This window comes from Megachile rotundata, chromosome 11 (genome assembly GCF_050947335.1).
Source record: "Megachile rotundata isolate GNS110a chromosome 11, iyMegRotu1, whole genome shotgun sequence".
Lineage (NCBI taxonomy): Eukaryota > Metazoa > Arthropoda > Insecta > Hymenoptera > Megachilidae > Megachile > Megachile rotundata.
In genome coordinates this window covers 15151932-15178065 of record NC_134993.1, presented here as the reverse complement: position 1 = coordinate 15178065, position 26134 = coordinate 15151932, and the positions used below count along the sequence as shown (strand labels likewise).

The 26134-nt window shown below is 33.5% G+C and overlaps 4 protein-coding genes across 13 annotated transcripts; 2 read left to right on the top strand and 2 right to left on the bottom strand.

The window, feature by feature from the left end:
* Positions 1 to 254: 254 nt before the first annotated feature.
* Positions 255 to 6710, top strand: LOC100880465 (acyl-CoA synthetase short-chain family member 3, mitochondrial). 3 transcript variants are annotated; one of them, XM_076537029.1, is made up of 14 exons: positions 255 to 542; positions 899 to 1008; positions 1132 to 1274; positions 3048 to 3213; positions 3333 to 3622; positions 3767 to 3863; positions 3930 to 4138; positions 4560 to 4788; positions 5059 to 5169; positions 5227 to 5426; positions 5485 to 5630; positions 5693 to 5915; positions 5973 to 6148; positions 6252 to 6710. In XM_076537029.1, exons 3-14 carry the CDS (start codon positions 1217 to 1219, stop codon positions 6345 to 6347), a joined length of 2001 nt encoding a protein of 666 aa, XP_076393144.1. In that variant the 5' UTR covers positions 255 to 542; positions 899 to 1008; positions 1132 to 1216; the 3' UTR covers positions 6348 to 6710. The 3 variants fall into 3 exon arrangements, with proteins under 3 accessions (XP_076393144.1, XP_076393143.1, XP_003705734.1); XM_076537028.1 differs by having other exon boundaries at positions 805 to 1008; XM_003705686.3 differs by lacking the exon at positions 255 to 542 and having other exon boundaries at positions 785 to 1008.
* eRF3 (eukaryotic translation release factor 3) lies at positions 6186 to 11310 on the bottom strand. Its single transcript, XM_003705704.3, has 7 exons — positions 10703 to 11310; positions 9897 to 10084; positions 9662 to 9782; positions 9126 to 9588; positions 8752 to 9058; positions 8249 to 8681; positions 6186 to 8170 (listed from the first exon to the last, which is right to left on the bottom strand). Exons 1-7 carry the CDS (start codon positions 10941 to 10943, stop codon positions 8127 to 8129), a joined length of 1797 nt encoding a protein of 598 aa, XP_003705752.1. The 5' UTR covers positions 10944 to 11310; the 3' UTR covers positions 6186 to 8126.
* Positions 11311 to 11778: 468 nt separating this feature from the next.
* Positions 11779 to 15979, bottom strand: Dis3 (exosome complex exonuclease RRP44-like protein Dis3). 2 transcript variants are annotated; one of them, XM_003705705.3, is made up of 14 exons: positions 15774 to 15979; positions 15465 to 15638; positions 15226 to 15383; positions 14962 to 15149; positions 14656 to 14882; positions 14319 to 14594; positions 13947 to 14231; positions 13641 to 13878; positions 13309 to 13567; positions 13001 to 13244; positions 12706 to 12926; positions 12448 to 12616; positions 12091 to 12369; positions 11779 to 12017 (listed from the first exon to the last, which is right to left on the bottom strand). In XM_003705705.3, exons 1-14 carry the CDS (start codon positions 15825 to 15827, stop codon positions 11850 to 11852), a joined length of 2940 nt encoding a protein of 979 aa, XP_003705753.2. In that variant the 5' UTR covers positions 15828 to 15979; the 3' UTR covers positions 11779 to 11849. The 2 variants fall into 2 exon arrangements, with proteins under 2 accessions (XP_003705753.2, XP_076393142.1); XM_076537027.1 differs by lacking the exons at positions 15226 to 15383; positions 15774 to 15979 and having other exon boundaries at positions 15465 to 15602.
* Positions 15980 to 16177: 198 nt separating this feature from the next.
* Positions 16178 to 24808, top strand: Sara (Smad anchor for receptor activation). Of its 7 annotated transcripts, none has more exons than XM_012291082.2 (14): positions 16178 to 16281; positions 16386 to 16820; positions 17036 to 19312; positions 19404 to 19483; positions 20280 to 20457; positions 20810 to 21028; positions 21106 to 21228; positions 21296 to 21460; positions 21535 to 21694; positions 21775 to 22190; positions 22289 to 22532; positions 22639 to 22759; positions 22831 to 22992; positions 23064 to 24808. In XM_012291082.2, exons 2-14 carry the CDS (start codon positions 16763 to 16765, stop codon positions 23217 to 23219), a joined length of 4359 nt encoding a protein of 1452 aa, XP_012146472.1. In that variant the 5' UTR covers positions 16178 to 16281; positions 16386 to 16762; the 3' UTR covers positions 23220 to 24808. The 7 variants fall into 7 exon arrangements, with proteins under 7 accessions (XP_012146472.1, XP_012146473.1, XP_076393139.1 ...); XM_012291083.2 differs by having other exon boundaries at positions 16181 to 16275; XM_076537024.1 differs by having other exon boundaries at positions 16214 to 16820; positions 20837 to 21028.
* Positions 24809 to 26134: the final 1326 nt, after the last annotated feature.

Genomic DNA, 26134 nt, shown 5'->3' with positions numbered 1-26134 from the left:
GCAATTTTAAGTTCGGAAGAAGATAATCTCCGCTAAAATGAAAAAGAACTTCTCACAATGTTGATACATCTTGGAGACTTTTTAAAAATTCTTTCTCTGAACAGTCGCATTCTTTGTAACAATGTTCTAATGAGTGTTCAACGATATTCATTAAAACACTTAATTTAGTACTCGTTAGTACTCGTTATATAAGTCCTAAGGGGAATAGAAACGGAGTAGGGGTAGACCGGAAGCAGACCTGATTCCGGATGGACATCTGTGGTATAAGGCGACAATTCTCAGTTTTTTGGGTGTGTTGTTCGCGTTGTAGTCGTGATTGTGTTCCCATGATAGATTCTTAACAGTATGCATTTTGCTTAAGTTTCATTTAATCTTGGAACTTGCCAGAGTTCCAAACAGTAGTCATGGAATACCTTTCATGTAGCAGTCGAAAAATATCAGTGGAAACGTTTAAAACTCACTGAGCGGTGGTCACGTAATTTTGTGAAGTGAAGAGTGTTTCAAAGTTCGACATCTAAAATAATTAATTATTGCTGTACAAGGTTGGATATTCAATTACAATATGTTCTGCAACTATAAAATATTTTTACCTTACACTTGATGTTACTTGGAACATTTGTTCTATAAGTAAATAATTCTATCACTATAAAATTCTATTACAATCTCTTAATGCTAGAAAACCAATAGGTTTGTAGGTGGGGATAGTAATATTCCATGACGAAGCGCAGTTCAGGGTGACATCAGGTGTAAAATTTAAGTAAACATTTTACCTTCAAAATTTATAAAGAATTCAATTTAATATAGAGTATACTGTATTGCAAAGTTCAAAGTATCAGGGAGAACATTTATCAGTGCTTGAAATCTTAGTATAGTATCGAAAATATTTCTTCATCGACAGGGGTGAATTTTCGACTCTGATATACATAATTTAAGGAAGATCTTATCCTCGCTATTTTGCAATTCGACGAAATTCCATCAGAACCTGAGGGTTGAGGATTCTACAACAAGGTATTCTGTAGTATAAATTTGTTTCGTTATAATAAGAATAATAAAATGTTATACACGTTAAGCAATCACCTATTCGTTTAATTAATAACTGTTTAATGAATTAATAATTCTATCGGATTACAGCTCATCGTCTAGTTGACAAAAGGTCAAGTCGTGAATGGTTTCTCCTTCGTACTTTTTATAATCTCGCCAGCAAATCCTGAGCAACATGAGCTTCCAACCCCTACTCTCTGACTCAAAGATCCTGCAGAAGGATAAAGGAATCGGTAAATACTTCACAATATTTTAAACTCGAAAATTTCCTTCGACAAATGACGTAAGTGACATATAAGTATATACCATAGTTTGCAACTTTCAATGCCAGCAAGCAAACTTTTGTCATCGTAAATCGCTAAATTTCTATCCCTTCTTTGTTCTTCTTACCAACGTATATTTATATCGTGCATCGCCAATATTACATTTCTGGAACATTTTCGCTTACAACTGATTAATGCCGACGCCTGGTAAGGTTTTCCGAGAACATCGAAATTTCATTGTTGAGGAAGTCCACGGATAATACCTATTAGCTCGATCAAATTTAATTATCTGTCGCAGCTGCTATTTTCCAGACACTCGCACCTACTAAATGTTGATGTATAATTAGATGCGCATATCTCGCAGTTCTCGTAAACATAATTTTTACAATTCGTAATTCGTCTCGTTCATTGTTTAACAAAGAAATTTATACAGTCATATTTATTCATTACGCAAACTTATTATTTATGAAATTATCAAATTTGTAATATTAGATAGCATGATGTATTTAAAAAATTTCATTCTATAAAATTATTTATCATCTCATGATAATTGTACCTTCTTCTTCCACAAATGTCCATTACTGTACTTCTGTAAAAAGCAAAACAATTTCAAGATCGTTTTCGTTGGTATCATTGACAAACTATTAAGCTTATTCTTACGTTATTCGTGATTCGTGATACACACGAACACACAGATACATGGACGATATATTAAAAGAGGCGCCGGCAGCATAAGAAATTACTATGAACCGGGTACCATCGACTCACGTTGAATTATTCATTGCTGGAGGTAAAAAAATATCGGTAAGACAGTGTTCCAACACGGGACCTTTAAATATTCATGAATCACGGCTACATGGTGCAGATTACAGAAGTAAACGTTACCTTTTGCTTCGCGGTGTGGGCTTTGTGCATCAAAGTTTATGGAAGAAAAGCATTAAATGGTCACGCTTCACGACTATGATCGTACTCGTAGATTTTCTTCAACGAACATTTACCAGAAGCCTCAAATTTGAAAACTACTTCCTCTCCTCCACGTCATTTCCTCTTGAAAAACCGTCCACGAATTACGTCACGCTTTGTGACAACAAACAATAAAATCGTGTTTTATTTTAAGCTTAATTACATCATCGTATATATAAAGTTTGTACCTGAATCCTTAATTGCAGTTAAAAACCTGTAATTAATTTTTGAAGTGCATATCAATTAGTCGCAATACTCAAAATAAAGATGGCAGCTTAATTACGAATTGATGTAGTCAAATATTTCGATTTACCAATTAAGTCGAACACTCTTTTTTTCACCTTTTATAAAACCTTTTAATAGCGGAGCTACTACGTTCTCTCTTTTAAGCCTTTGACCTCATTTATGCAACTTCATTATACATTATCATTATGCAAAGAGAAAAGTGTATGTATTTTCATATTTTAATCTCCATTGTTTTAGTGTCATTGTCACTCTTCTTTCCGTTAATTTCGAAGTCGTTGACTACCAGATTTCTAAATAATTATAGGAACTATGATACATACTATAAAAACGTCTAAAATTAACTGACCTTTGCATTCCTTTACTCTCCTTAAATCATTTAACAAAATTTTTTATTTTCTTAATATCCGCAGTGTTTCGATCGCACGTCATTCGATCCCGTACTTCGATGTTTTTGTAATCGATACACGACGAGAACCGTTAAGATTAAATGTAACTATATTTAGATATTTTAATCTAGATAGGTAATCCTTACAGATTATATCGTCCCTCCTCATTATATTCCCTGTCAAAAATACGAAGAGGCTCACAAGGAGTCCATAGAGAACCCGGAAAAGTTTTGGGGGGAAGTCTCGAAATGCGTGGATTGGAATAAACCATGGAAAAAGGTATTAGACAATACAGAACAGCCGTTCACCAAGTGGTAAGTATTTTCATAAAACATTAACTATATCAAGGATATTGACCTTCCAATTTAAATATGAGAAACAGGAATCTGTTGTACCGACACTGTTGTATCGCATCCTATTACGAAATTCGTAGGTTCGTCGGTGGCGAACTGAACGCCTGTTACAATGCAGTTGACCGGCACGTTTACGCGGGAAACGGAAACAAAACAGCGTTGATCCACGATAGCCCTTTAACGTCGACCATTCGAAGAGTAACTTACAATGAGCTTATGGAGAAAACATCTTTGTTGGCTGGTGCATTGGCTGATATGGGCGTCCGCAAAGGGGACATAGTAATTATCTACATGCCGCTTATTCCAGAAACTATAATAGCCATGTTGGCGACAACGCGTCTCGGTGCAGCTCACTCAGTAGTATTTGGCGGTAAAATTCCTCTTTTTAAATCGAAGCAATACATACCTAAACTTGTCACATTCGACTTTATTGACTTATACTACTTCCACCGCTTGAAATCTACTATACCCCGTGTTCTTAACATTATAATTAACTTTTTTAAATTAATTTTAGGTTTCGCCGCAAAGGAATTAGCAACTAGAATAGAACACGCGAAACCCAAAGTAATAATCGCTGCCAGTTGTGGCATGGAACCGACCAAAATTATCAAGTACATTTTATTTTATTTTGAAAATTATATTAAAACAATTGATAATACATGTAATTTTATTTGAAGGTATACAACGATGCTTAACGGCGCCTTGAATCTTATTACTGTTAAAAAACCACGATGTATCATATTCCAGAGAAGAAATATATGGCAAAGCTTTTTATTGGAAGATCAGTACGACTGGGATGACGTGATAAACAAGTCGAAACCTCATCCATGTCAGCCCGTCGAGGCGAACGATCCTTTGTATATTTTGTATACATCAGGAACAACAGGTAATCTTGCATGAATGAAAAGTTAATCATACATTGATTATTGCAGGTTGACACTAAACTGAACCTGTGATAAGAACAATGAAGATCAAGTTTATCTTATAATTAGATCGTAAAAAATCTTCTTTTGTAAAATCTATTCCGACGAAATTTATTAGCTTTCATTGCTGAAATTAGTGTGAGAGTTGTCAATAGTCTTTTACACGTTGCGAAATTCATTCTTTGCGAATACGAAATTTATACAATGTATTATGCGCGACGATAATTAACTGCCCGCGTCTTTGTTTTTAATATCGTAATGCACAATGATCTGATTATATAAACATCGCAGGAAGTTGTTCGAAATGAACAACTTAATGTCTTAAGTACAATGAACACCTTACACTTATTGAATACATTAAATATTGAAACATTGTTGTTAAAGGTGAACCAAAAGGAATTCTGAGGACGGTCGGTGGACATCTGGTTTCGGTTTGCTGGACGATGAAAACGGTTTATGGTGTGGATAAAGATTCTGTTTGGTGGGTCGCCTCGGACATGGGGTGGGTTGTCGGCCACTCTTACATCTGTTACGGACCTCTTACCTACGGTGCGACCAGCGTCATGTATGAAGGAAAACCTGACAGGACACCGGATGCTGCGCAATACTTTAGGTTCATGAATCACATTCGACCTTCAATCTTTTAAGAATGACAAATGCGTACAAAGAAAGTAATTTAGGTTAAATGAAGAATATACTTTGTCTTATCTGGCGGACGTATCTAATTACATTTCGTAGTATCCTCAGTTGACCATTAAGTCACACGTGGTATAAACTTGTATAATTTTATTAATTAATTGGTTAGCAGTTTCAAAGTAACAATGATTCACGAACTTGTATTTAGCTAAGTATTAAGCATCTAATTAAGATTCTATTTTTATAGGATAATAGAACAACACAGTGTGAACGCATTGTTTTGCGTACCTACTGCACTTAGAGTAATAAGACGCGCTGATCCGGATGTATTACTAGGAAGCAGATATTCCACTAAATCGTAAGCTGACTAGACTACACAACATATCATTGTATATCTAACAAAATTAATTTACAGGTTAAAAACAATATTCGTCGCCGGAGAGTTTTGCGATCACGAAACCAAAATGTGGGCGGAGAAGGTGTTCAAGGTTCCCATTCTGAACAACTGGTGGCAATCGGAAACTGGTCATGCGATTACAGCACTGTGCTTAGGATATGGTCACAATGCTAGTTTACCAAAGCACAGTACTGGTCTTCCTATTCCCGGCTACCACAGTAAGTTTTACTCCATATCACTCTAGTCTAACTACTAAAATAATTTCTCTGTTTGCAGTTGATATTTTACGGGATGACGGTAGTGAGGCAAAATGCCATGAGTTAGGAAGAATCGCTATAAAATTACCACTGCCACCTGGTTGTATATCTACTCTCTATCAGTGCGACGAAAGATTTAAACAAATATATTTCTCGAGGTATCCGGTGAGTCTAATTTTATCTGCTGTAAGTAAATCTTGAGCATGATTTAATTAACAATGTATCAGGATTACTATGACACCATGGACGTCGGTTACAAAGACGAGTATGGATACATCTACGTGATGGCACGCGACGACGACGTAATCAACGTCGCTGGTCACAGACTATCCACATCCGCCCTTGAAGACGTCATCATGACTCATCCTGATGTCGTGGATGCTGCTGTGGTCGGTGTACCCGACCTGACTAAAGGAGAGATTCCTTTATGTCTTTATATAATGAAAGAAGGTAAAAATAGTAAATAAAAAATTCCTTTATATTCAGTAATGAAAATATGAAATGTAGATACAGCAAAAAATGAGAAACAAATCAACGAGGAACTCGTAGCGCGGGTGAGAAATTTAATTGGTCCCATAGCATCGTTTAGAATAGCTGCTGCTGTACGAGCATTGCCTCGCACGCGTTCAGGAAAAATTATGCGAAAATCAATCTCCGATTTAGCACATTCAAAGCTGGTTAAGGTAAGGAAACTTTCTGTACCAGTAAATGCACTAGAACTGGAATGATATTTTCAATGTTTATTCATTCGTTATTCGCCAATGTAAAATCGTTTTTTCTTCCCAGATATCAAGTACAATAGAGGATGTATCGGTGTATCATGAAATCAAAGAGGTACTTCAGAAACTTGGATACGCCAAATTAGCACCTGATCCTCAATGATAAGTGCAGTTAAGATTTGACCACTTTATTATATAAACTTTCTTTTCTTTTCAATAATTGTTATATAAAATGTAATAAACCTACGCACGATATATAGACGACACGCATAGGAATGTTTGACAAACACGTGTCAAAAATTCGAGTTAACAAATCAATTGCACTAAAAACGCAGTAAAAAACATTTTGGAACAGCAAACGGAGCCGAAAGCTAAACTAAACTTGATAGTATCACTCACCGTTAGGCCTTTGCTGCACTTATATAAAGATAATGTACCTTAAAGTATGAAAAAGTTATTTTGAAAACAACCATGTATATTTTTGTTAACATTACAAAAAAGAATAAATTCTTCGAAATTTGTGTAAGTTTCTCAATACATTTTACGCCGTTACTTTGATCTGTATTACTGAAATGATATAAAAAATAAGAGGAAAAAAAAGTGTAAAATGTATTACTTTAAGATTCCGATAGGAATATTATATTAACAAGTTTAAAAATTATAACAACTCGTACAGTAAATGTTTCCGAACAATTTATAGAAATAAAATTAATGATTCGTATTGTTGCTACAGCTGATTCGTTATAAAAACATTAAATAAAGTGGAATCGTAAATGATCCGATATCGTACAGTAAAGAGAAATGAAACAGGACGAAAGACGCAGATCGTTTTAGTGTTTGTTAGAATAAAATAGCAAAGAAAAGAAAAAAGCAGTAATACATGTAAAGAAAGCACTCACAAAATGTCTGCTTTGAAAATTCTCTATATTAACTTCCTTTTCAGTTAAATCTCGACATTAATTTTCTTTGATCGCATGTAACGCTATAAATCATCGAAACTCTTTCTGGAAAAGCACAAGTGTAAGAACATCTGGTGTTAACAGACACGTAGTACATCGATACAATACACGAACCTTTGGCGCCATCGAACAACACCAATCGAATTAACAGAAATAGAGTACGTGCAAGAAAAAGCAAATCAACCATACACATGAAAAATCTCTTATCAAAATTAGTAGAGCACAATTTTGTTGCAAATTTGTTTTTAATGACAATGTAATAAGAAACAGTATAATAATAGTAATAATAATATTAATTTTATAATTATAAATTGTCGTGTAACACTATCTGGTTGATTTAATAAACTTTTTGTTTTATCTTTTTCCCTCATTTCTTACCACCAATTTAATAATAATTATTCAATAATAATTATTCAATAATCATTATAATAATATTAATAATATTTGTTTTTTTTTCTTAGTTTTATCTCATAATCGGTATCTTCTTCTTTACGTTCATTAATGTCTCGCACCTCAGAAGAATAAAAATATCGTGTTTTACAATATCAAGGAGACACTATTCATCAGTTTGATCATTAATCCGTTTTGTTATGAACTCGACGTGAGTGCTGTCGTTCAGCTTACCTAATTAGGAGGAACACGCGCTCTTGAGTTTTAGTTGTTTGTCTCCTTATCTATATAATCAAATCTATTTGTTTGTTTGTTTTTTTCTTTATTTCAGGTTATAAATACCCTCCCCTCCCCCAATTGACCCCAAACCCCGGCCCAACTGTCTGTGCATACGATGTATGTGCTTTTCTTTGATGTAAAATTCTTTTGCTTCTTGTGTAAGATGAGTGTATATTACATTAACAGTAGTTCGCGAGCAGTCACGCTAGTTCCGTTTTTTTTCTCGTGCGTACTGTGTTTGGCTTGCGTCTTTTCTGTATTCTTCGTTATCAAAGTCGATTATTATCCCAATCTGTGGTCACAGTTGAGTAACTTTACTCCACCACTTTCAGCACCTTACCAATTGCAATAGTCTTATCTGAAAACGATAAGAAAAATTATAATGCTGCTCTTAAACAGATTAGTTTAATCATACAGTATATATATGTATACTTACTTTCATCCCTAAGGGTAAAACGTCCCATTTGTGGAAATAGTTTAAATCTTTCAAGGCATATGACACCAGCGCACTCGATTCTCATTATTGCCACTTGATCTTGTTTGACGAACCTCGGCCTTGTTTTACTCTTATCTCCCGTTTTCTTATCGACCAGACAAATCAATGCTTTCACTCTGACTTCTTCTGCAGCGCAATGAATATGCATTACTGCACTATACCCAGCACAGATGATACTCTTATGCTCTAATATAACGACTTGGGCATCAAACACTTTTCCTGTTTTTATTGGATTGTTGCTGTCACACAGGACAAATCCAGGGCTCACGTCTTCTTCTTCGATGCCTTTTAACTTGATTTTGACGTTCTCTCCAGGTCCAACCGATGTCACTTCTTCATCGTCCGACCACAACTGATCCACTGTCACCGCCGTCTAATACAATACAATTAAATAAGTAAACTGATCAGTTTAACAGTCAATGTTGAAATGAAAATATTTTTACCCTATTCGGCATAACAAGTAGCGAATGTCCTTTCTTTGCTTCTCCAGCTTCAACTTTTCCCATTACCACCGTTCCCATATCTTTATATTTATCAACAATCGGCATGATAAACGGTCCATTATTTTTACGATTAAGCGAGGGTAGAGAATCAATGAAGGATATGAATGGAGGGCCAGTGTACCACGTGCAAAGGTGTTCCGGTATTGGGTCTTTTAAGCCAATACCAAGTTGCCCTGAGACTGGCATGAATGTAAGATCTTTCGCGGGATTAAATCCCAATTTACGCAGATATGGCAGTATTTTATCCCTAAATGAAGTGACAATTAGTATGACAATCTACAGAATTAGATTTATAACGAGAATATAAAACTTACCTGCATTCATTATACCTCCCTTCGTCCCATTCCACCGTTGGGTCATCCATTTTATTTACTAACACAACCAAATGTTTAACACCAGCAGTTTTGGCTAACATAGCGTGTTCTCTCGTTTGACCACCTCTGTCAAAACCCGTTTCGAATTCTCCTTTTCGCGCAGATATAACTAAAACAGCGAGATCCGCTTGTGCTGCTCCACCAATCATATTAGGTACAAAACTCTTATGACCAGGCGCATCTAATATCGTAAAATGCTTTCGTTCAGTTTCGAAGTACGCTCTACCAACTTCCACCGTTTTTCCTTTTTCTCGTTCTTCTTGATTGGTATCTAGAGCCCAACTCAAGTACCATGTTTCTCTACTTCTTTCTTTCGCTTCTCTTTCATACTTTTCTAGTGTTCTTTTGTCAACCATTCCTGTTAATGCCATAATTTGTCCTCCAATTGTTGATTTTCCTGCATCTGTGAAAAAGATGATAATAATGTTAATACAATTTCAAATTTGTATACTCTTTTAACACATTAAAATACGTACCAACATGTCCTATAAAAACAACATTAACGTGTTCCTTTTTACTTTTAGTGTCCTCTGCTACTTTAACAGGTTTTTTCTTAGGTATTTTAACAACCATTTCTTCATCTTCTTCATTTTCAGCCTGAAACATATTCACATAAGTCAAACCAATAAGCAGATTATTAACTATACCAAAATAAAAGTTAGAAGTGCTTCTCTTATATATATCAAGCTCTTTATAAAAACTTAATCGTACTTCTTCATTTTCAGGAGTTAAAAGAGGATCGCCATCTACTGCTGCTTCTTCCCAAGAATCAGCTGGTTGATGCTCAGGACTAGTATTTATTTGATCGGTAACATTCGGAGGTGGAGCCCCTCCCCCAGCAGGTGGTTCTTCCACTCGAGTACCCACTGGATCTGGTAGAACCACTGGAGTAGTATTGCCTGTGATAAATAAATAAATAAATTTAACTTAAACTAAAACCATAAAAGTTTTTTTACAAAACATTATGCTCTTTGTATAATCTGTGCTACCTCTGAAATATGTAACTACACTCTGTATAAACTGCTTTTACAGAAAATAAATCAATTTGAAAGAAACACAAGAAAAACTGAAATGTTTTGTTTTGATCTCAAGTCTATGAAATATATTACAACAATGTTTTCTACAATGGAGATATGTTCCATATTTTATCAACATTTATCACTCATTTCAATGAATTATATTGCTAACTTCATGTTTTCTGTTTCGTGAGTCAATATTAAATGTATATACAATATGTTGCAAATCGTTTCCTCTTTTAGTAAATAACAAATCGCAGTGGATTTATGAAGAAGAAACTGTTTACAATTTGAAACACTGGCAAATTTTATTAATCTACAGTTGTCTATCATAGGTACAAAAGAAATAAGAATCTGTGTACGATAGGGGTTAGCCGCAAGGGTTATTACATCCATCTTACAACAACAGGAACTCCAACCCAACATTTCTATATTAAAACTATGTAAAATTATTGAAAAGAACATAGTTGATAGTCAGTCAAGTTTCATATGTAGACTAACCATGATGTATTTCAGGAGGCATAGAAGTGGTTACAGTATTCATCATGACAGCGACATTGCAGGAACTGTCGGCCGTATTACTGTTCTGCGGTGAAGAGTTAATGCAGAAGGAAGGCACGAATTCCGCAGCATTTACGTTTAAAGTGGAAAATTTGCTCTCGATGGACTTATCCTGTGGTGGAGCGATGTCTCCGTTATCCGCCTGCTGTTCCCACGAATCTGGTGCTAAACTATTCGCCATATTTATTAGAGTTCAGTAGTCGAACCGGCTTCGTAGATTAATCGAACACGGAAATCACGCTACACTACGTGCAGGATTTCGATTTAACTGCAGTTACAATTGGGACGGGGTTTAAAAAAATAATTATTTATGATATCCGCGCACACCGTACACGCGTATCGGTACCCCGCGTGTGACCCCCGTGGTCTGTTTCGTTGTTCTACTTCGCCGGAACTACAAACATCAAAACACCAACTTTCAACTCGAGAACGTTCCGTCGTTTTACCGCATACACCCAAATTACCGTCACCACAAATCCAAAAGAAATAAGTCGTGCGAATTAAAGCAGCACAACAAATGACGTTCTAATTTTAAAGTTTGCTTTTACCAAAATATCTCTAGTCACGCGATAATGTTGGTAGCACGAATTCCATTCTTGGCGCAACCAGAAAGTATCAGATTAGAGTAGAGTAGATGTTTCCACAAAAACGATCCTATATGTATATAAAAGAAAATCTCTTGTTGCTACGTCGTCTTTTATTGAAAAAATAAATCATTTTTCCTACGTTTTATTTATTAAATTATTGAGGTACAATTATTGTTATCTCGCTTGTGAAACTTACAACAGTGATATCATATATGTACTCATATTGACTAACAAATTTTGTTATCAATATGATTGATACATGACACAGATTTATGTACATATTTACATTTTTGTTACAACCAATATCTGTACTATAACAAATCATATTTTCTGTATTCTTAAATATTCGTTTTTGTATTTAATTACTTCAATAAAAATCATAGTTTCTGAAAATATTTTTCTGGTGAATTTTGTAATACACAAATAAAATAATGTTGTCCAAATGTATTTTCAATTTATAATTTACAAAATATTTCCCATAAAAATAGTACGTAGTAATACTAATTCTTCCTCTTCTTCCTTTTCTTTTTATTTCCATCACTTTTAGGGTTGTCACCTGACGTTTTCTGCACGTCCATTTTTCGTTTCGGTACTTCTGCTTTCGGATTTTCTACTACCATAATCGCTGAACATTCTGTGTTTACTGACGGTACACTGAAACCTGGTATCTGCGCACAGATGTTCTTATGAATATTTAATGAACACAATGACGATTTCTTGCATAGCGTATAATATACTTACATATGGTTTGACCAGTTTAAACAATAATTTTTCATGCTGTACATTGGATCTGTCCAAACTTATCTGTACTATAACAGGATCGAAAGTACGAAACACAACGTTTCCACAAGTCTGCGAATGATCTTCGTTATTATACTTGAACTCTACTGACTCTGTTTTGTTTTTATTCAAATACAAAGTCCCTTCCAAGCCATACTTTGGTATTAATATTTGCAATGCATTTTTTCGAACAAAAAGTATATATCCTTCTTCATCTTGTATTTTTTCTCTAAAGAACAGCTACAAAAATAAGAATGTTATTAGTAAACTTTCGACAAAACTTGTAAGCTAATTTTATAAAATTTGATAAATACGAACATGTGTATTAAGTGCAACAGATGCTCGGCCAGCATACTGTGCCATTTTATTACGGTAATTTAAATGATGACAAAGTGAATGATTTTTCTTTTTATCCAATAAATTAGGGTAAGTTGCATCAGCTCCAATGCAAACTGCTAATAATCGGTGAACCATTATATCCGCGTATCTACAGGACGAAGTAAATAAAAAAGAATGTAATTAAATACATATTTCTTGTTTTTTAAATTATCTTGATTAAGATGTTTCCAACTTTACCTTCGAATAGGCGACGTAAAATGAGTATAAATAGGACACGCTAAACCATAATGAAAGTATTCACTTGGTTGATGCATGCCACTGATAAAATACACAGCTTGCATCATGCAACGTGTAGCGAGTATCCTTAACATGGTATTGAAATAAGGGTTGTCTGCTTTATGACATTTGTCTAAAGATTCTGCCAATTCTTTGCCCGTGTTGGTGTTTATAATAAAGCCCTAATCAAATAATTAAGTATTGAGAATGTATAAACATTACCTATGATCTTGTTCTCCATGTAACTTTTTCATACCTGATTTTTTCCAGCTTTTATAAGTGGTTCAAAATTGGCAGGTGGTGGTTCTGGATGCCTCCTTAATACTGCACACTCTGGAAACTCTTCTACAATTTTGTTAGCAACTGAAATGTTCGCAAGCAACATAAATTCTTCGACCATAGAATTAGTTTCTCTCAATTTTTTGGCTTCCACATCAATGGGATCGTGCGTTTCGGAATCCACTTGAAACCGTATTTCTGGAGACGCTAATACTAGTGCACTACGATTGAAAGCAATTTAGTTTTATACATTCGAATAAAAAATTTTAATGAAAAGCTACGTACCCATTCTCTAAACGTCTCTTTTTTAATTTTTTTGCTAAGCTATTAAGGTTCCTTAACGATATCGCGATTGAATCTTGTTGACTAGCATCATCAATTTTTAACTGGGCCTCGTCATAAGTCATAGCTGCTCGCGAACAAATCACAGATTTACAGTATCTCGTGTTAATTACATTTGCGTCTTTATCAAGTTCCCATATGCAAGAAAAGGCTAGCCTTTCTACATTTCCTCTTAAAGAACAAAGATTTGTACTGAGTAGTTCTATAAACATAAACAGGCAACATTAGAATAACAAATAATGAGCTGAGAAAAATGAAATCTTAAAAGAATATACCTGGAATCATTTGAATTCTTGTATCAACCAAATATACAGTTGTAGCTCTTAAAGCTGCCTCTTTATCTAATGCAGTTCCCGGTCTAATAAAGTGTGTTACATCCGCGATATGTACACCTACTTCAAAGTTACCGTTTGGTAATTTTCTACAATGAAGCGCATCATCAATGTCCGTACACCCTGGTGGATCCACTGAACATATATCTAAATGTCTGAGATCCTCTCTTTGTTCTATGTCCTAGAAACAAAATATTTGATATACATATTAATTTTATTAAAGTTAATCACTTGTATGTTCATACATACACCATCTGTGATAGACCAAGGCATTTTTGGAAGTGAACTAAGAACTGCATCAGAAAATCGGCTGTGTGGTACATCGTGTTCTAAAAGTATTACTTCGTTTTCTGTGGCCTTATCTCCTATTGCACCCAATGCACGTACGAAATGACCAAGAGGATATCTAGAATTGCGAGGCCAGGAATCAATAGCAACAATAATTCTTTGTTTGCTTAACACTGTATATTGTCTAGTTTCAATTCTTATTTTAGGTATTTTTCGTTCAGCTGGCACAAACAGATGTCTGACGTTCTATATACAGAAAGGACAGAATGATGAAATAAACACATCATATACATATATATATGAGCTAATTATGACAGCTTCCTAAACATTTACCCCTTCTATGTTACTAGGCTGCAGTATCCCACAATATTGTCTCCAATTTCTTCTGATAATACCAACAATCTTTCCAGTGGGTGTCTTCTGCATTTTGCTGGAAGAAATAATTTTGTCCAACACCTTGTCAGTTTCTATAACATCGTCATCTGCTACTTCTTCATCTTGCAAAACAATGTCACTGGGAGATGACCACTGATCTTCTGCTAAGAGTTCTATTGCAACTGTATCTCCATCCACTGCTCTATTAAGGTTACTGCGACCTTGGATAAAAATCTACAATCAAATATATGTAATAAATACATATGTGTGAAAAATATAGAATATAAATACTTACTTGCTTCTCAACTCCTTCTACATTCACAAATCCTTCAAGAAAGTTTTCTCTCGATATGGCAAATGTTCCTTGCAAAAGTTTTCCATTTTTGATCCCGTCATGTAATTCAGATGGTGTAAGATGACATGGAAAAAATGCTTGACCGTCTGAATTCGCACTATAACTTTTCTTACATAATTTATCTGCCAGAAATCCTGAATTTTCCAGTGAAACAATATAATCTTCCACTGTAAAATAACATTAATGTAAGTTAAAGGGAAGACAACAATACTTCTGAAATGATATAATTAATGAAAGAAACTTTACTTGAAAGGACAGGTATCCCTTCCTTTTCTGCCAATTCTCTATTGTGGACATCGTCAGTTAGTAATACAGTTTTAGTTTTACAACCACTCAAATTTAAATGCGTATTATACCACTTTGTTGCAACTCTAATTGCTCTGTCATTTCTATCATTCGCACTTTCACCTGGGTTACGTTCGATGTAAGTTTCTCTGTACATACATATAAAATGCAGTATTTAATAACATGATACAAGATCTATATCATAAATATAAATATTAGACATACTTATGATGTTCATTCACAAATATATAAAATTTTCTATGTGTATCTGCTATTATGTCTTTTAATTTTTTATACACAGTAGAGCTTCTATGTTTTACTTCTTCTAACACTGTTTGCAAAATTATAACGTTGCAAATAATATTTTCTTCTAAAATATCAATCTAAAATAATAGTAGTTCTATGAAAATAACAAAATCAGTATTACAACTTTGTAATAATATTTATGTTAATGTAGACTTTACCTGATCCAAAATAATGTTAGTATCAAGCAGAAGATAATATGGATACGATAGTTTGGAACTTTTTACGCTTGAATCTTCGTCATCCAAAATAACATTACGGTGTCTGTATAAGCATTTGTCGCATGCCTTAGAGCCACAGTGAATATCATCTCTAAGGTAATGTTCTCTAACAGTCTGGACAGAGAAAGAATTTTAATATTAGCAATAAGAAAGTCTGTTCATTTAATGAACAACGTTTAGTTTGAGCAATATTCCAAAGAACAGATTTACATAACTTTTAGTCAAGTAATTGTTTTTAATTTTCAATACCTTAAACACATTTCCTCCTTTAGTTTTTCTAAAAAAAACCTTTGTGGTGAGCATATTGACTACTTTTATCAATTAAAAATTATTTTCTGCTACATAAAACAAAGTATTGTTTTTAAATTCAAACATAAATGTATATGAAGCATTTAACTCAACATTACACGTGCATTATAAACTAAGCTATGCCAAGTTCCACAACGATAGTCATGGTAGACAACTTCATATAATATAAATTGCAGTTATAATATTCATTTACATAATTTAGTGATAAGTTTAATGTTACTGAATATTACTTATGACAATAAAAACTTGAAAGGTCATTAAATTAATTTTTAGAATAGTTAGATTCTTTTATAATTTTAAAATTTTGAGAAATCTACAAATAGATTTTCATATAATCGATCGATCGAAAATAAAGATGAAACACTTCGATTTATCGATAGGAAAACGTGTGCCATTACGCTTGTACTTATGTACAGAATGACAGTTCTATGGACAAGTAATGGTATGAGTATGTACAAGAACTTATTCTGCTGTCAATTAATCCACGTGATAATCGAAAATTTATGGTTAATTTTTTTATTTTTGTGTTTCATTTTCTTGGACGTGACTCAGAATATTCTGACTGTCCCATTTTCTACCGATGTCAGAATTGTGTCTCGTAGATAATGAAGGGAAACCGATTTGTAAAAATATACGTGCTGACTAAAGACACCTAATGCAAACTAATTTGTAACGCGGAATGACTTATTCGCCGTGAGAAGTTTATTGGAAGATTGAGAATGTCACGCAAGTAATGTAATGATCGACCACCGTCTAAAATTCTCTGTCTAAATTATTTCTGGCAAATAGTTACCAAGAAATTCTAAAATTACGTCGTACATTTATTACAACGGATACCATTAATGGAATTGTATTTACTGCTATCAGAAGTTGCATAGAAATGTTTATTAAATGACCTCGTAATTACTGTAACCAATACCTACGACGCAATGGAAAAATTTGCCGTTGATTTAGACAAAGTTCTTGACGATTTCGAGTTTAATGAAGGTAAGAATTATCCTTCATTTTGATTTTTAAGTTTCCGTGAATTTTAACACTCTTGTAAATAGTTCCTTGTCAATTCCTCTGTTGGAATTATATTATGAAGTAATATAATTCGGTATAAAAATATACAAATTTTATTATAAAATTATACATCTTTATTTACTTTCTTAGATAATATATGCATCAACTAGATCACTAATACAATAACTATCTTTCAGATTGTGCAGAGCAAATTGCATCTGTTAATTCTTCGACAAATAGTGCATCATCATCTGTGGTTAAATGTAATTTGGAACCTTCAAATTTAAAGAACTATAATTATCTCTTAATAGATTCTAAAAAAACCAACAAGGAATTTGACATTGTATCACCTTTGGAAAGACAACAAGGCACGCAACAAATAAATGCAAGAGGTAAATGTGTCAGTGAAAAGGACACAATTCCTGATAGCTTTAATTGCAGTAAAGAAGAGACAACGATAGAAAACACAGAAGGTGTGAATCAGTTTTACACACAGGAACATGTAAATGACACTAAAGTGATACAAAAACAATCTATACCCTCTTATGATGCTGAACAGATTCCTTCAACAATATATAATGACATATCACAAAAATTAATACGAAAACAACAAAATGATAGTAATAGTCCAAAGATTGACAATAGGTATGGTAAAAAATTAAATCAGTGTAATCTAAAACCTAGTGTTAGTAATGTCTTTAGTAGCTTGAACGAATATATAAATGCACCACCTGGGAGTTCAGATTGTATTCATTCTGTATTAAGTGAGCAGAAAGTGCAGTCTGATATAGAATCTAAAACTACTTATCATGAAGGTGAAGAATCTCACTTTGTTCAGAGCTCTATTAAAGATAGTGATAAGAGTATAGCGCTTAAGCAACCAGGTGATGTAGCTAGCATAACCAGAGAAACATCTGCTTCAAGCCATCAAGATGTGTCCATAGCATTAGAAGTACCTATTAAACTTGAGAATGATATCAAAGAAGACTCTGTGAAAAATATTCACACAATACATTTTGATGAAACGAAAAATGAAGAAGAGATTTTGAAAGAAGTCACATTGAACCAAGTGCATACTGAGTCAAGTAATAAAGTGGAAATTGTAAGTAAAACAAATGATTATGATTCTGATTTACAGGAAGATACCAATATAAGGAATGAAGAAAATAGTTCTATACCTGAAAGTACTTATAGTCAAAGTTATCAATGTGAAAGTAATTCTACACAGTTAGAAGAAAATGAAATAAAATTAAATGTGGAAGACTCTGGTTCAACTGATCAACATGAGAATAGTTTAAATGTAGCAAGTAAACCAATTGGATTTAGTAATATTGATAATTTATCAGAAGATGAATTAACAAAGTACTTAATAGAATTAGAAGAAGAAGAAAAATTGAATGAGGAATATGCTAAGCATGAAACTGATAAAGTGCATAAATCACATGAAAATATATTAGAAACTACAACACAAAACACTTTTCCAGATCAAGTAGATAATGGCAAACATGTAGACCATGTATCTGAAAGTTTGGTAACAGAATCTCCTATAATTATACAAAAAGAAGCAAGTCACGAAACTGACAATATTTCAGTAATCAATTATGAGAAAGATAAAGTGCATAAAGACACGCTAAGTAATGTAACAGAGCAGCAAAGTTCACAATTCAATGCTGAATTGAAAGACAGCAGTATTTCAAGTAGTAAAAGCAGTAAAGAAGTGCAATTACTACATGAAAATGTTTGTGTGACTTCAGAGAATACATGTTTGCCTAATGTAAAAAATATCAAAGACACTCAAGAACATTGTATGTATAATTTAAACATTAACCAAGGTTCATTGAGTAATGGTAAAACTGAAATACAGTTAAAAGAAGAGAAGGAAAGTCATGCACAAGATAATCAAGCTTGTGAATTGAAAATCCCAGGTGATATTGATAATGTTTCTGAAGAAAAACCTGCAATTGCACCTGAAATAACTGTGTTAAATGATAAAATAAAAAGTAGTAATGATGCGATATCTACATCTATAGAAGCATCTACAAGACCAAATGTAAGTGATACCAATGGTGAATCAGAGAAGCCAGTACGTCCTCAAACTTTAGACATTGTTTTGACTAATAATACCAATGAACATCAAATAGTGGGTTCTACAAGTGATACACCATCAGGCCATGCACAATCAAATATTGATGGTACAAAAGAAGATCAAGGATCTTCACCAGATATTTTAGATAATTCTTTACCAGAAACTAATTCCATTTTGGGCAAACAACCTCCATTCTGGGTCCCTGACAGTGAGGCACCTAGTTGTATGCTTTGTGATGTAAAATTTACAGTAATGAAAAGACGACATCATTGTCGTGCATGTGGAAAAGTGTTATGTAGTAAATGCTGTAATATGAAGTATAAATTAGAATATCAAGGAAACATTAATTCACGAGTCTGTGTTTCTTGTTATCAGCTTCTTACCAAAGGTAGTTCTCCTTCAATCATTTTTTAGTACTAACATAAGGAAAATGTCATTAAAGCAATTATTTTATGTAAATTAAAATTTTTATTTTTCAGCTGAATCAGAGCAAAGTATAGGAGAATGGTCTTCTGGTTATTCTACATGTGTAAATAATAATGATATTAATTCGCCCCAGGTATGTTAAATATAAATTATCATGTATCAGTTTGCTGTGTATCTTTTGTGCATATGAATCATTAATTCTGTTAGAAGAAGTTAACGTTTCACCACCTAGTGTTCCCATGTAATTTAAAATAATAGTAGCTGATTTACTGGATTGTAATAGCATTGAATTATTATCTTCAGTTGTATAGAATTTCCTTTTCTCAGTAACTTGTAAAAATAATAGTGTACTTTATACTTTTAAACATTCCTTAACTTACAAGTCCAAAAGTCTGTGTTATTTGTTTAGCTTATTTATAGTGTATGTATCATAAAGTCAATTTAAATAAGCTATTTTTTTTATTTCATCTAAATGTTAGCATAAGTTTAGTAATCACCTATAACAACTTGTTGAATACTTCTTTCTTATAAAGAACTTCATAAATATTATAGCCACGAAATGAAAATAAATCTGTAAAGTTCTGATTGTCATATTATTTAGATTTTATATTTTCAAATACCTAATTAATAAAATTACAGTATATTTTATCTATTTGCATTGTTTCTTTTGTCATGTATTAATTGTGCATTGCAAATGTAAAGCATGTTTTTTGATTGTAGCATTTTCTGTACAAAATTACTTGCCTGCTTTTTATATTAATTGTAGTGAATGTCCAGTAAGCACAGAATACTTCTATCAATGTGAAAAATTCAATTTTTCTCAATCTTTTATTCTGTGTATAGCTTTATATTGTACTATATGTATAATCTGTGTTTGCTGGATAGAGAAATAAACGTGAATGTTAGGAGTATTCGACAAATGGTTATAGGGGAGACAGCCTAACCCAAATAATCCCATGGAGTACTGTTCAACTATACCACCCTTGCAACAGTTAGCTGGCGGATTACCACCACCACCCACGGTTATGGTACCTGTTGGAGTTCTTAAAAGAGAAGGTGGTACGAAGAATCGGCCTGAAGTTTCAAAATCGGTCATGTTTAGTGATGGTAAGTAAAGTCATTTACTCAAAAATAATTCTACTAATACTATACAACGTTTTGTTTGTCAAAGATGAAAATCGCATTAAAGCATTATACAGTTATGCAATTAACATGTAATAATACTAAAAATAATATAGCATTTAATATCATACACTATGCATCTCTGTACGATAATACTACACTTTAATTTGTACATAACATACCCTGATATTATGTTTTTAGCTTTTTGAGTTGAAGTTATACTCCCATGCCCATTATAGTTTCGTTTGTTTTATGCTTCCTGAAAACATTTAACCCTCTCACTGGACCTGCTCCTTCCTGTTTGTTTTGGTTTTATGCACCTCTAACTAAAACACAGGAATAAGGCCTGGCTGTGACCTGACAGAATTAGACATGTCCTGGGATTTGAAACCACCATACCGGAAATCAGGGAATAAGAGGATACCAACCCCCGGATCGTCCGTATCGAATACTACTGCTAAACGACAAAATGTGCCACGTTTGGATCCAGTTACAGAAAGTTATATACCACAGGATCCTAATGTCCTTCCTCCAACCGTAACGATACATAAAGGGCGTAAGTAACGTTGCTCATGTTATATCGACTTTATTCTTAAACTACATTATACTAGTTTATTCAATTTAACAAAACAGAAGTATCTTACCACGCTGTAACGGACGAGGGACTTTTATACAAAACACTGAAAAATGAATGCGAACCACCTATTATGTTTGCAATTAACCGAAATCTTTATGCATATGTCAAAATATTGACATGTAAGTATAAATTAAAAGTGACTGGCACCTTCAATTTAAATAAATATTAATTCATTTAACTTCATAGTACAATGTTGCATAAATAAAACATGTTGGAACATTACGTCAAAGGGATTAGCTTGTGTGGGGCAGGATGAAGTTATATTATTGGTTGAAGTATTACCCGATGAAACCAGAATACCAAAAGATCTGCTCATCTTCATCAATCAATTGTATTTAGAAGCTATTAAAGGTTGTCAAGTATAGTTTATTTGTTTTATCTTTATGGTAATTTATTGACACAATTTAATAATAATCTGAATATAGGTAATACTGTATCTGAATTGGGATTCGCTGTCTTTCAAGGAGGCAATCTTTTGGATTCTCGAGAACATGCAGGATTTTTATTCATTCGCCAAACATTACAGTGTTTACAAAAAATTGTATTACCTCCTGCTCCATTCCTGTTTGGTCTTCTAGTTCACAGGTAGGTTCTTTTTTTAATAGCATAGTACAGTAAGGAAACTTAATAATTATAATTTAAATTTGAATCTTGTGGATTTTTAGATGGGAAACTCCATGGGCGAAGGTATTTCCATTACGTCTTGTTTTACGGCTTGGAGCAGAATATCGTTACTACCCCTGTCCTTTATTTTCTGTTCGATTTCGAGATGCATTGTACTTTGAAATAGGACATACCGTTATGAAAGTGTTGGCAGATTTCCGAAATTTTGGATACACGTTACCAGGTGTAAGAGGATTGACTATTCACTTGAGAAACAGAATGACCGATGTAATGTTCCCGAAAAATCGATATGATCAAGTGATCAAGGGCTTAAATAATTCCAATGATCATGTACTAGCGTACGCTTCGAACTTTAGTATATCTGCTGACTCTCATTTAGTCTGTATACAAACCAATACCGGCGACGAGAGCAGTTATCAGACACAAGCGATAAGTATCAATAATAAACCAAGAACGGGTGTGTATTTAATTGATTACAATTCGTACATAATACGTGTATTGGTTACAATACGTATATAATTATCTTTTTATATAAATTCTACATTTTTGGCATAGTGACGGGTACAAGTTTTATTGTCATTAATGGAGCATTGAAATCGTCGATGGGTCTTTCAGCCAAATCTAGTATAGTAGAAGATGGTTTGATGGTAGAGATAATGCCAGAAAAAATGGAAGCTTTGAAAGCTGCCCTAAAGAATATGCAAGACTTTTCAATCGGATGCGGTCGACAAGGAGCACTTGAACCCGATGAAACAGTAAACATAAAATGGGTCGACAATGATTTGCAATTCAACTTAGGGTAAATATCCTCATAATTATTTCTTGAAGATGTTTGAAGACTGTACATTTCTGAACTTGGAAATTAATGATGGACTGTAAACATAAAAAACGTTGTTCAATTTCAGAGTTAAAAGTCCTATTGATGGACAGCAGATGGATGGCATCCCATCAATTAGGGTACATAATGGTACCGATTACAAGGGAACGAGTAGATTTATTCGCTGGACGGAAGTATTTATTATTAAGGTGTGTTTAAATGTGAATGTAATTTTACATAACGTTAAAAGGTATGTTTTTTAAACTATTTTTTTCTAAAGTCTGATGATCATCCAAATGGCGTTCACGATCCAGTGGATATAAATAAATTATCAGGTAATATAGCAAAAGCAACGTGCACAGCTTTAGTGAAGTTGTTGGATCTCCTGGCAAATGCTGGTTTAACGAAACTTGGTGTACGAACAACTGTTCATCCTGATAATGTAGGTTTATATTAAAATTTTATCATTCCATGTAAAAGAATGTAATTATAATTATATTACAATTGTAATAGGTGGGATATGAAGCTGGTAGCGAAGGTATGAAACTACCACCAATCTACATGAACAGTTTGGACAACGAATTAATTCAAGTCCTGCATAAAGCAGCACAAAGCAGTCAGGATACGCATACTGTGCTTGAATTGATTTTTTACATACTTGACGATTGAAACCTAGATCCGTTTTGTTAATCGTTTTAACGGATAATATAATATAAAGACCGTGATGTTTGTTTGTTCGAGGTATACAATTAACAAACTCGTGGAACTATTAAAATAGATCTTTCGAAATGAGGAAAAAATATTTTCTAACCAAGTACTAATCTATAAAAATAACATAAAAACCGCGCATATGTTGTAAAATGCATCGAATCATGTTAAGCACATTATCCAGAGAAGAAAACATTGTGAAGTTAAGCGACAAAATTTCCTTTATTGTATTAGCTTCTGTCCTTCGGTTTCTGAAACTCGTTTGTTTATACCTTTTATTAGGAACAATAGATATTACATGTTTCATTGCATATAGGTATAAATTTTATAAAAAAAAACTAGGTAAGAAAATGTTGCGCCACAAATCAAAATGAAATACTCTAATTTGTTATCATGTAAATATATTTGTTTCATTGTTACTTATGGAATTTGAAAAACAATTTCTTACTATATTTTACCTTATAATCACTTGTTAGTGCGCTTCACCAAATTCTAAAGTTTTTGTAATACAAACCAGTGGCGTAACTAGGTAGGGACCAGGGTGGGCCTATCTCCCCTCCTCCCGAAAACAACAGACTGGACACATTTTGGGTAAAAAATTTTCAAGAATATCGTGGATAACTGTTAGTAAAATTAAGGACTCACCTCAGACAAAAATCCTAGTTACACCACTGATTGAAACTATTCTGTAGAAAGTACCTACTTTAAAGCTGATAATTATCAATGTGTACAAGTGACTTTTAAATCATGCGGCATATTATAATCAACAGAAAAAAGCTATTACAATATTTATAACACATGTGAATAAGTTTTATGTAGCTGTTGATAATAATCTGTAAATATGTATAAAAGCTAAATACCATATCTGTTTTATTGTGATTGGATAGATTTTGTTTCTTAAAAAGATTAACAATTAATATATATCTAAATCTGTCTTATTTAATATATGTATATTTTTGTGATTTTATTTTTTAATTTGTTATCTACAATCTTATCATCTTTATGTTTTAATTACATTGCCATTTACAATCATGTTAAATTACATCTTGTTCAAAAATTGCTATAAAGAAGCTGAGGCATCAGAAAAATAAGATAAGTGGTAAAGGTACACAAATATAAACTTACCCTACTAAACTTTTACAATACATTTAGCTGCTGCTTTTGGAACTTGTAATCGGTATGTTTATTAACGTATAAATGTATATATTTGTTATTAAAAATGTAAAAAATGAAATTCGTGTACTTTAAAAACGCAAAATTTTACTTTCTATTGCTTGTATTGTAATATATGTAAACATAAATTTATACGCTGAATGATCACAGTTTGTAATGTTTATTTTACTTTATTGAAAATTGTTTAAAATAATAGATCAAATATATAAATTAAGCACAACTACAATGAACTGTCTTGACTGCAAAAATTTGTACATATTAAATACAGAATATTTAGTTATCAGTGTACTGTAAAGCTCAAATTGATAAATACGCCAAAATTTGTAATTCAGTGGAAATTGCAGATTGAAATAAATAACAAAAGTTCTGGCGGGGAATTGAAATTTAATTAGCCTCATTTTTACGCGTTCTCAAATTTTTATTTACGTATATTATTTATGCGTGAATAATACAATTTCGTATTCCCAAGAAGAGTGCAGTAATAATAGTACAAAATAATAGTTTGTTGTGCAGTAATTATTTCAATAAATTCAAAAGCATTCTACATATATTTGAAATTTATATTTTTACGCGCGCTGTCTGGTGTAGGCAGTGTTGGGCATGCGCATGCGTCAGCTGACGTCACAGCTTGCTGCCAATGCCGTACCTAGCTGGTACACGCAGTGGTGATGAGGGCACCTTAATGATCCTACATAATTTTTAAAAAATTCTTATAATTGTAAACTATGAATGTATAGGTTGGGTTAGATTACATTAGGCTGGGTTAGGTTAGCTATATGACTGTATAAAACTATACAACTATACATACATATATTATAAGTAAAATAACAATCATAGCTCTTAAATTCTAAATTAAATTCTAATCGTAGCTCTTAGCTCGGTATAGTTCTCTGAAGATTTTTTAAAGCCTTCAGAGAACTATACCAATTACCAGGTCACACCACGTGGAGGTGGCTACGATAGTGACCCACCCTAACTCCAAATCCCATCCACCCTCCAAATGCAACCTCATTTATCAGAAGGATAAATGAGTTCTGACTCTACTTAGCTCATAGGCTCGCATATACAAGTTCTTTACCACAATCCAGCAAAGAACTTGTATCACACACACACACACGCACATTAACATAATACTAATTTTTTGGGATCCCAAATAAACGCACGGTACCTCTTTTTCTAAGATTGCACTCAAATAATCTATGACGTATGCAAAAAGCAAAGGGGAAGAAAGTTAGAAGAACTTTCTATTAGAAGCAAAGAAAGTTAGAAGAACTTTCTACAAAAAGAAAAGAAAGTTAGAAGAACTTTCTGACAAGAAGAAAAGAAAGTTAGAAGAACTTTCTGTGAAAAAGGGGATCAGTATTTTTCGCCAAGTGAACCTCGCCTTCCATGGGTCAAAGGGTAGTCCATAGTGTCTTACGTGAACCACGAGACAGAGATGAACCGAAAATACTGGCAAGAACGAGTGACACATCCGCGGAGGGTCTCCCATTTCTCCCCGCTTGCGTTTGAAGCAAGTCTGACCGCAGAGAGGAGACCCCTGCCGTGAGGCGGCAGATCGAGATGAGCCATCAATCGATCGGCCCCGCAGAGATGTGTCCCTGGCGCTACACCAGCACTTGCAGCTCACCTCTGCCGCGTGTTCACAGCGCTATGAACCCCCAATGATCCACTTGGGTTCGGAACGATTGACAAAAAATAAC